The sequence below is a fragment of the Nilaparvata lugens genome, unplaced genomic scaffold, assembly GCF_014356525.2.
Source record: "Nilaparvata lugens isolate BPH unplaced genomic scaffold, ASM1435652v1 scaffold4776, whole genome shotgun sequence".
Lineage (NCBI taxonomy): Eukaryota > Metazoa > Arthropoda > Insecta > Hemiptera > Delphacidae > Nilaparvata > Nilaparvata lugens.
In genome coordinates this window covers 13121-24602 of record NW_024090807.1, presented here as the reverse complement: position 1 = coordinate 24602, position 11482 = coordinate 13121, and the positions used below count along the sequence as shown (strand labels likewise).

At 32.0% G+C, this 11482-nt stretch overlaps 1 protein-coding gene across 1 annotated transcript; it reads left to right on the top strand.

The window, feature by feature from the left end:
- The first annotated feature begins 430 nt into the window (after window positions 1–430).
- On the top strand, window positions 431–10625 carry LOC120355782 (protein lifeguard 3-like). Its single transcript, XM_039444476.1, has 4 exons — window positions 431–558; window positions 4085–4209; window positions 6407–6556; window positions 7065–10625. Exons 2-4 carry the CDS (start codon window positions 4147–4149, stop codon window positions 7218–7220), a joined length of 369 nt encoding a protein of 122 aa, XP_039300410.1. The 5' UTR covers window positions 431–558; window positions 4085–4146; the 3' UTR covers window positions 7221–10625.
- The last annotated feature ends 857 nt before the right edge of the window (window positions 10626–11482 follow it).

The following is an 11482-nucleotide window of genomic DNA, read 5'->3' as shown; positions in this document are numbered from 1 at the left end:
GACAAAAACAACCAGACTGTAAAACACTTTGGGTTAGAAATACTAGTTGTTGACTCAGCTCGACTAGTTAGTTCGGCCGGATAGAGCCGGAAAATCCCATTCAATTCGGTTAAAAAATTGCTCGGCCGAGACGGCCGTGCACGGATTGCAATGGACGAGCATCTATTAATCTAGCATCTATCGTTCATCATTAAGCATCTATCGCATACATCTATTCCTTTCTTTGTTGGGGATCGTTCGGTAGTTTTCGGCCGATGCTAGTTCGGACGAAAACGGTTCTAGTGGACGGCCCACCTACACATATCTACTGTTGCTTGTCTACCAATATTAAGGTTAATTAGCAACCTACAATATTATTTCAGAACATACATATTATTACAATATATTGATCATTTTAATATCTCAATGGACTTTTATTACTTGTATCTCATTTGTGGCGCTAAATTAATTTGTTGTATTGTTTCCAGGGGAATATTCATCGTGACACAGATAATGTTGGTGTGCTGCGAAAGCATGCGCCGCACCTTCCCTACCAACTTCATTCTTCTTGGATTGATGGTGAGAATTTGATCAATCAAGCCTTCACGTTTCAATAAATTATTACTCATCTGTTTTATCCAAAATTAGAAGTAAAAAGGTTATGATAGAATAATCTTAATTGATATATTATGCTTCAAATCATTCATTTCCTCTCATAATCAACACAAGGGCGTTGCCAGGGGGTGCTGAAAACCAAAAAAATACTTCAGTTTTTAAACCTGACTGATATGTCGAAACTAATTGTTTAAAAGTGATTATTTAACAAGCAGTTCGTAATGGAATCAAACATTGAAGAGACCCTAGTTTTGCTGCTTTGCTGGTTAGTTTACCGAACTATAGAGCGAGGTTATTTGGCGCACAACAAACGCATACGGGCAATTAGAGCTCTTCTGTGGTTGACTGTATGTAATATTACATGTTTATTTATTAATTTAATTGGTTATCACAAACAATACAATGATCGAAAAAGAAAAAAACAGGCTATTGCCTAAAACTTTTCCAGCTTCCTAATTTAGTTTCAAATTGTCCAAATATTATATACATAGGTTAATTGTACTGCGAAAGCATGCGCCGCACCTTCCCTACCAACTTCATTCTTCTTCTTGACATGAAACTATTACATCCTTATAACCTTCCTGCCTATTTCAGCACCCCCCAATAGTTATTTGTGCAACTAGTGCGCAAAGTGACAGTTTGCTGCACCGAAAGAAACGTTTACGCCCGAGCCGTAGGCGAGGGCGGAATGGTTTCTTGAGTGCAGCAGAGGAACTTTGCGCACGTATTTCACATTAAGTTTTTCCTACAGTTACCATTGAATATGAAAAGTGGTTAATTATGGGTAAAATTGCCTGAAATCCATCAAATGTTTTCCTGTGTAATTTTATTATTGATAAAAACTAATTTATTGTTAAATTGAATAAAAATGTTGTCCTTGGTAAATATATAATTAATAATTAGCGCGTTGTGCTTGGTTGCACCTCTGCCACTATAGCAGCCACAGCAGTCACTGTTACCAACTTCATTTTGATTTTGCTGCACTGTTGCTCCATATAACCTACTAAGTATTTTGCGTTGCCATGTTGCAAATCTGGAGTGCAGAAAAATTTTTCCCGCACTAGAGCGGAAAAGTGATTCTTTGCGTTCTGTAATCAGTGCAGCAATGGCCACTTTTCAACGTAACTGTAGGAAAAATAAAATCCTAGCTACGCCCTTGAATCAACATTTGATTTACTGGATTAGTTCATGATATTTTTCCAATTTTGATATCCATATAGTCTGACTGTTGTTGAAAGCGACACGGGATTATAGATAGAATCTATATTAGGCTGGTCACTATCGGTAGAACATGCATGAGAGACACATGTTCATCATACATGTTTTGTGATTAGCTAGAGGCTTCCATCTTAGAATTAACAACCAATAACAATAATTAACCATTGCTAAACTACAAATCATATTGATAGAAAATAATTTAAACTCAAATAGAGCAGCGAAGAAAAATGAACGAAAAATCGGAGATTTACAAAGAACTAAATTCAAAAATTTTGCTCGGAGCCTTTCACAGTGATGACGCAACAATTATGACGAGACGTGTATCATGCATGTTCTACTGTGCCAGCCTCATAAAGAAAAATTGTTTCTCTTCAATGATAGATAGATAGGTATAGTTATTTGTATATCTAGAGTGAAAAGTACGACTTTTTCTCCCTGAGGGAAAAGTTGAAGCCCGAGGCGAAGCCGAGGGCAACAATTTTCCTGAGGGAGAAAAAGTATTTTTCACTCGTGATGTACACAACATTTTCCTCCATCTACATTTTTTATAGAAACTGCAAATAAAATCATTTAATAATACTACGTATTGGTGACAATGTTTCCTAACAACATAACCTAAAATCTAAAACTTTAAAACCGGCCGTCTGATTGGCACTGCCGATTGCGCTTTCTATCGGCTAAAGTTGTAACAATCAGCTGGTGTTACCCAAAAATGGCTGACTCCAGATCACGCGGTTCAGATTGAATTGCAGATCAAAAATATTTGTTGGCTGGTATTTGAATAGAATAAATATTTTAAAAAATGTATAAATTTTTATCGTCTACTAATATTAAGAATATAATATCATACAAACATATATTCATGATTTGATCAAATTTCTGGTTTGGTATTGAATTCAGTGACTCAATGACAGACACCTCTTTATGCTTTCTCATCTGAGCTTAGACCTTCTAACCTATTATAATGTATTTTTTAAAAATAGAGATGCTTCCATGTTATTAAATGGAGTCACTTTTACTCCCTAGGGAGTTTTTCTGTTTTTACTACCGAGGGCGAAAAAGTGACACTTTAGTATTATGTTTCAGGGAGTAAAGTAAGTACTTTAGCCAGTAGGTGGAGGAAAAATTCATTTATTTATACACTTTAAAACATTACAAGTAAAGAAGACGCAATGACGGAGTATATTTTAGGAATTGGGTAGTTTAGTCTCAAGTCCATCTGCTAGAATTTGAAAGGAAGCAGAACAGTAGTAAGTCGAATCTTTGAGCTCCGTGAAGCTTCTTAAGTCCCATTCACACAACGTTTGACCTCGGACGTGGCGCGGACATTTTTCACTCCCATGTATACGTATGGTCCAATGCATACAGAAATACGTGGTGTCACGTCACTTCTGTGTGCATTGGATCATATGCTTATATAGGAGTGAAAAAAAGTACGTGCAAATTCCGTTTGATTCGGGCCTAATGCGGCGTACTATAGTTTTGAGCTTTCAAAAGTTTTTCATAATCTTAAATCTCAATTCAAGCTGTGCTTTTAGAATATCAAGTTTGTTTTTGGTCCTGCAAAATTATTCTTTAATTGTGAATATTTCCTATTTTAGTGAAAATAATGTGAATATTTCTTCTGTTTGTTTTTGAAGCATCTAAATTTAACCTACTTTGTGAAAATAATAAAGGACTGACATTTTGTGAAGTGAACAACTACAAGACTTGACTATTTCGGACTAGGTGTAACTTTATCTAAATTTGGAGAGGAATAGTACAAGGTTTTATCTCTCTCTATCATTTTGATGATGTACTTATTGTATGAATCAATAGAAAATAAAGTATTAAGAATTATCAGTTGGATTATAAGTGTCTTTACAACCCTAATATTATTAAAAAGAGTTTTTAGTTGAAATAATAGAAATACTGTACTTGATTCTACGCCTGCCTGAGTGTAAATACTCCTCGTCGCCTGAGTATATGATTTAGTTTTTATTTTGAATCCTAAGTTTGTCATTTATATTGATCGATAGTTTGTCAATGGATGCTCTGTACATTGCATAACATTTTCTATAATACTATATAAAATCAATTTGAAAACTTGTGAATGCCAGTTTAAATAGACATTCCAATATCAAATAATACAGATCAATATACAGTAATATATCATAGTTATCAATATATATCTATAGTTTGTCAATAGATCAACTTTGAGGTCTCACTACATGAAATGCCCTCTTATATTTTACTGTATTATAAATCATTTTGTATTAATTTATTGTTGCAGACTTTTGGAATGTCGATTATCGTTGGATTTACAACATAAGGTACAGAACTGAAGTGGTTCTTATGGCTTTCCTGCTGGCTGCTCTGGTCTGTCTTGCTGTCTCTCTCATCGCCTGGTGTTGTCCTGTAAGCTCCTCTCTTTCTAATATTTATTCAAAAAAATTAAATCATTCAAATCTATTTAATATTTTGACTTTGCAAACACTTGAAATTAGCATAACATAGACGAAATGCACTTATTCAATGCAATATAATTACAGAAAATCAAAGCGAAGCTGTGTTTCTAAAGAATAAGTATGTTTCTCATTTTTTGGATCAAAATGTTTTAAAGTAACTCGTTATTTTACAGTTTTAAGTGATTAGTAAGTGTAATGTCGTTATTTGATTTGGTTTTAAACAATCTAAATAAAAAATCTCTTGTTTTTAAGGGCTGGTTTCCGAGCTCCGGATTTAGATTAGTTCTAGACTTTGAACAGCTACAGTCGGAAAATTGGCTTTTCCTACAGATACCCTGAAAAGTGACCATTTGTGCACTGATTGCAGGCTGCAAAGAATCACTTTCCCGCACTAGTGCGCAAAGTGAGTACTTTGCGTACTCCAGATTTGCAGCATGACAACGCAAAATAGTTAGTAGGTTATATGGAGCACCAGTGCAGCAAAATCAAAATGAAGTTGGTAACAGTGACTGCTGTGGCTGCTATAGTGAGCAGAGGTGCAACCAAGCACAACGCGCTATTATTAAGTAGATATTTAATGGAGGACAACGACAGCACAGTGCCACCACAGCACACACCACACAGCTGCCCCCGCATTCAAACACACATACATTATTCAGGCAATTTTACCCATAATTACCCACTATTCATATTCAATGGTAACTGTAGGAAAAATTTAATGTGAAATACGTGCGCAAAGTTCGTTTGCTGCACTCAAGAAACCATTCCGCCCTCGCCTACGGCTCGGGCGTAAACGTTTCTTTCGATGCAGCAAACTGTCACTTTGCGCACTAGTTGCACAAATAACTATTCCGAAACGGGGTAGTCGCAGTTTTTATGATAATCTTCATTGTATCATTTCTATAATTGGAAACGTTTCTCCTTGACTTAATTTGACATTCCTAAATAATTCAATATAACTTAAACTTTACACTATTTTATCTTTATTTTATTTTGTGTTCAATTTTCTAGTTTTTCGAAATTTAATTTTAACGTGGATTACGACTACGCCCACTACCTCCGTAAACAAAGACATAGTGCATTCTGGTGACGTCAGCATAAGTAGGGCTCCTACATCAATAAAAACACTAGCTGATATAGATCAGCTGAAATCAACAAATTTTTATTGGTGTAGGAACCCTATCTGTGCTGACGTCACCAGAATGCACTATGGCTTTGTTTACGGAGGTAGTGCTACGCCCCGTTTCGGAAAGCCAATTTTTTGATTCTATCTATTAAAGTCTAGAATTTAGCTAAATCCCGAGCTCGGAAACCGAGCCACAGTATACATACAGTACGGAAACTTGGCTATATTCTGACGCCAAAATCCGCCATCTTGTTAGGAAGCGCCGCATTGTATAGTATTGATGGTAGGTTCGGATCACTTCAATGATCCGGATCAATTAATCTCGTTCACTGCCACGAGCCAATCAGAAGACCAGGATTGGAACTTCCCAAGGTCACGTGACGTGTTTAGTATTGGGGTCATGTAAAAAGCATTGTTAGATGGGCGATTGATTACAAGTTTCCATTCTGTATATTCTGTGACCGAGCTTCGTGTTTTCACTGAAAATTGGACTCAAATTCAAAAGTGAATGAAACATAGCCTATTTTTTGACCAATGTATGAATTGAAATTCGGGGAATGAACAGTTTTGGGCTTTGCCTGTTGGTCCTTCCCTATCCATTTTAATGAGTTGTGTTTTGTGTAGCATTGAATAATACAGTATTAATTAATAACTCATCATTCAATTATTCATTTTTGTTATCTCTGAGGATACATGTTATGTATTCTGTGGTAAATTAAATTTGAATTTGTATTTCTATGGATATTATAAGGAAAAAGGTACATCCCTTGAAATGTCGAATATAGTGCATGTCATCAATTGAATAGTATTAAAAATTGTACTTGATTGAATAAATAAAGGAATAAAGTGAAAAGTTATGTTTTTGAAAATGTATTATTGTATTGACGAATTGGCTGTGTTGTTGAATTTGGTGTGTGTTATATTGTTACGAATATATATTATTGATGACAATCTAATTATTTTCAAGACCTTGTACTCCAAATAAATGAAAATTTATTATTTATATTATTTTCTGCTTTAGTTCGATATCACCGGCTGCGGTATGCTGATGTGTGTGTTGGGAATTGCCTTCTCAGTTTTCGGACTCGCTTCAATTGTTCTCGTCTCTTTCTTCAAGATAAAGTTCATCATGCTGATCTACGCTGGATTTGGAGTTGCTTTGTTCAGTTTGGTAAGTTCACATTCATCAGAAGATATGAGTGGATGAAGGTGTTATGTTACAAATTATACTATTTGAGAAAATCGAAGTCAAAGTTTTTTTATGGTAAATACAATACTCCTTTAATGTTGATATTTTGTTATCACTTATTAAATTTAATTATTTTTTTTATGCAACTCACACTGATTAGTCATTGCGATTAGACATGTCTTCATAAGCAATTATGTGAAGTATTGTGACTGATCTTGTCTTGTCTTGTCTTGACTAACGGTGTACGCTTACTCTCTCGCCCCACCAAAACAGTAATAAAAGACAGAAGACGATGGTAATCGGCTTGAAATTAGGAACATAAACGAACATATCGATGGGATATCTACTTATGCTATATTTTCTTTATGATATTATCGATTCATGTACACAATGTGATAAATAAATAAATTTCAATTATTTTACAGTATGAGTTTATCTGTATAGAATTGTTGTTGGAAAATTTATTCATCTATTCATTTTTTGTTTTCAGTATTTGATGTTCGACACCCAGCAGATAATGGGCGGCAAGAGAGTAGAGTTGTCACCGGAAGAATATGTTCTTGGAGCTCTGCAGCTGTACATCGACATGATTGAAATATTTCTGCACCTTCTGCCTCTTGTAGCTGCTTGCTTCAGTGATGACTAGGCATCGTCATTGGTATAATTCATCAATTAATTGATTACTCAATCTGAAAATCGCAGTAACCATCTCTACACAATATAACCTGCAAACGTTGTGAATTATTTGTGAAAGCGTTGTATATTATGTGTTATTCACTCATTCTAATCCTTAATTGGAATTTATTTTTGGTTGTTCACTATTGAATCTGTGAGTTTCAGCTCTATGTAAACGATTATATATAACCTGAACAAGAACCGTAATTAACGTTATCAAGTACCCATTTTTAGTTAATCAAATCACAACTAGTTTCAATGAATGAGTTTGAATTAGTATTGTGAATTGAAAAAAATTAAAAGGTACTTGATACGTTTAATGTGTTCAAATAAGTTAGTAGCCCCCACAGAGAAAGTGAGAACCTACAGTTCTGAATTATTTGGGCAAAGCTTTTTTTTGTGCGATAACAAACTCGTTCTACCACTTTCTCTTAATTCATAACCAATTAATTATTCAATACTGAAAATGAGAATCAGTAATATTTACACAAAATGTAGCCTATAAATACAGCAAATTCAGTAAACAATTGCAGCCTATAATACAACAAATGCGAATTTTTCACATATATAGTCTACAGAAGTTGTGATTTTTTTGACTGTTTTATATTGCTAGTTCTAAACCATATTGATTTAGAATTAATTCATCATTATTGATTGATTGATTAATAATCAATATTGAAGCTGATGATTGTCGAACACAGTGTATATATTTCTAGATTTATCGTCATAGTTGGAAGTTTCATAGCCACGATACCTTCATCATAATAATTTAGTATTTATGGAATCATTTCGTCTTATTAATTCATGGACTTCTATTGGTTTGATGTTGTGATAGTATTATTAGTGTTGAAGTAATACTAATTATGTATTGTTAATTATAATTATTCAAATGGCTACTGATAGTGTGTATGATTGGGATACTGGTTGAGGTCAATATTTAGTAGAGCGGTGAAGGTAGAATGTAGCCGAGAAGGTAGCTGAGAGTGTTAAAATACACGTATCTATATCTTCGCCGCTCCACCATGTATTGACCTTCACAGTAATATATACTAGCAAGTGTTCTTAAGAACAGGAATTTAAGGAAACTTGAGGAAGTTCATTTTATTGGATAGTTGTGAAATTTGTAAGGGTTGCTATTAATTTTTATTGAATCATTTTTACATTGTGAATTGCAACCACCGATTGTATCTTGATTTTTTCAAAACCGCTAAACTATGGAATTTCTTTCACTATCAATCAATTTATGAGTATTAATCATTCAATGAATTTCATAACTGATCATTCATCTTTATGAATACGATTGAAAATAATCTATCTTGCTATTGTCTTGAATTCAATAGTGATGATAATATATACCAATACAGTATGTAATTCTAATTGGAATCTTGAGATTTGAGCAAGCACTTTGACAGTTGGATTTTTGAATTAAGCTTGAAGAAAATAAATTCTACAATTTTCAAAACAACGATATAGCTGTAAAATGTTGTGTTTTCACTGGAAGTTGATAACAATAATATTCTGAGATTCCTTTTTTATTCTACTATTTCCCATCAATTTCTCTGTAGTTGTTTGAACACCTGAAGCATATAATTTGAAATTCGATAGTAATTTTCAAAAGATAAATGTATAAAATTCCCAAAGTTTCAATGAAGATGAGAATCTTTGTGAGTTTTCAACTCCCCAACTATTATTATTTTTTGTCGATATGCAAGGCCTTCATGTACAATATTATGAGACTTGTAAGTTTATCATTGTATTCTAATACTATTTAATATATGATAGCTAAGAGGTGATTAACATGAAATTGATTTGCTTTGATGTGAGATGTTGCTAATATTGCCCGTAATTAATTTTAATTATCCATTAATGTCAGTTGAATGTGTGGTGAATATATTGCAAATATTTAAATTCATCAAGCACTGCATGAGCTTTCCAATGTAATTGAACTATACTTAGTGCTAAATTATATTAAATAAATACTATTGATTGATAAAATATTTAGAATAGTCGTTAATAATATGCATGACTGTGTATTTACCAGAAATTTCGTTTTTGAGATTAGTAGCATCTATTTTAAATTTGTAATTCATAAGATTATATTCTATTCTACTATGGTTAAATACTACAATATTCTATGAATGTTTTGAAGAATAATGTTGACAGTGCCTAAAATTCCTTTTAATATGTTTTTTAATTATTAAATTAATTACTTAATCAATTAAATTAATTAATTAATTATTCCTTTTAATTATGTTTTTCTTGTTTCAATAGCAGTAAAAAGTTTTTGACGAGTCATACATTTATGATATAGTTGATTGAGCAAAATATGAGTTATTACTGAATATTTCAATTATTATAATTTTCAATACCATATTATATAGAATATTATTGTGTGAGATTATTCAACACGTTATAATTTTCGTTGATAGTTATTAAAAATTTAAATTTATTATGTATCTCAAATTGATTGATTCACAAGCGCTACCAATAACAGACTGGTAGCTATTTTTAAAATTTGGATTTTCATTAATTTATTCAGTTTAATTTATTCAAATCTCACATTCTTATGGTATCTGCTCTATTTTACATCGGTTAATGAAATTATTTACAGATAAAATGCATGGTAATTTCTGTATAATCTTTTTCTCCATAATTTTGTTATATTATCTGGAAGTAGAAAATTCTTGTTTATTTTTTCAATGATCAGCCCCTAAATAGAAAATGTATTCCATAGCAATTTGTATTTTCATAATAAAAACTAATATTTATGGTAGCCTATGAAATAATCCACTGATTAGCTTTTGTATTAATTGTTGGTACATATTAAAAAATATATATTCTGATGTCCATTAGAGGTGTTCTAGGCAGTTGATATTATCTATCTTTATATTCAACTTTAACACAACACTAAATCACTTTTTTAATATGATTTATTTTTATAATATAACGTGTGAATCGAGTTTTGAGCCAAAAAATATAATATTATAAATACACAATCTACATGAAATAATAATATAATACAATACTTCAGAGCCTTATGTGTGTTAGGGTAGTGAGGATTTTATTGTGAGTATAAGCATATGCAAACAACGTTATTCATATTTTGCGCATGAATAGAATTTTGCATTAGCTAAAAGGTTTTGCCAGCATTGAGAAAATATATGCAAAACTTGAAAAGCAGTTGATGTAATTTAAAAACTACAATACTATCATTCCATCTTGCTATTATGTCGTAATAAAATGATTAAAATTTATTAGCGAGTCTTTATTGCATTAAATTCCAAAGAATAAGAAGATATATTGCCTTATTGTATTAATTCTTTATTTGAATCATTTTATAAATTGTATCTTTACTAAAGCAAATAATATTAATCATTAATTAACTTTTCAGATGTTCATTAAACACTTCTGATTACATTAATATTGTTTTTGTAAATTTTATCGACGATACCAATTTTTAAAATTAATTGGTAAATTTTCACAATTTTGTAAACCAAATCTTATTATTTTTAGAATAACTACTATTGTTGTGAAAATGGTTTGGTTGATTAAGATTTTTTTATTTTAGTTTTACTGTATTTCAATAGTCTGATAATATTGTATTTATAGCTTAGAAATTTTTTGTCCATTTATCTAATTGAAAGTCAAATTGAATGTGTCAAAAATTATTCATTTGTTTCAAGTAGCTTATTGTCTCTGCCCTTTCTTATTCCTATCCTTTGATTCAATTATTATTGTGTATTAGCTACAACATTTTGTAGGCTATAAAGTAGTGATGTAAAATTTGGATTGTTAAAAATTATTTAGAAATTCCAAATAAGTTAATATCTTAGAATACTTCCACACAAAATGGATTTTATGTACTTTCAAACTGAAATTTTGAACTGAATAAGAAAACTAGATATTATCTTAGAGAAAACAATAGCATAAGTAGATATCCCGTATAGGGCGTTTATGTCGCAACTTTTACTGTTATCTCAAACTGATAGTTCATGTAATTATTTCCCGTAAAGCTGTGTGACACTGGTAGTCTCTCATAGTATGCGGTTCATACACTCTCACCCCAACAAAACAGTAAAATTCTACAACAATCAACATTAATCGGCTTGAGATAAAAGTAAAAGTTGCGACATAACGCCCTATACCATGTCTATTTACGCTATTGTTTCTCTATGATATTATTCAGTATAACTACCACAATATCAACTTCACAACTACTGTACTCAGAAAGGA

Coding starts and splice junctions, on each gene's coding strand:
- LOC120355782 (XM_039444476.1), top strand. CDS start 4,147: ATGGCTTTCCTGCTGGCTGCTCTGGTCTGTCTTGCTGTCTCTCTCATC. Junction 4,210..6,406: donor TCATCGCCTGGTGTTGTCCT/GTAAGCTCCTCT, acceptor TTTCTGCTTTAG/TTCGATATCACCGGCTGCGG. Junction 6,557..7,064: donor GAGTTGCTTTGTTCAGTTTG/GTAAGTTCACAT, acceptor TTTTGTTTTCAG/TATTTGATGTTCGACACCCA.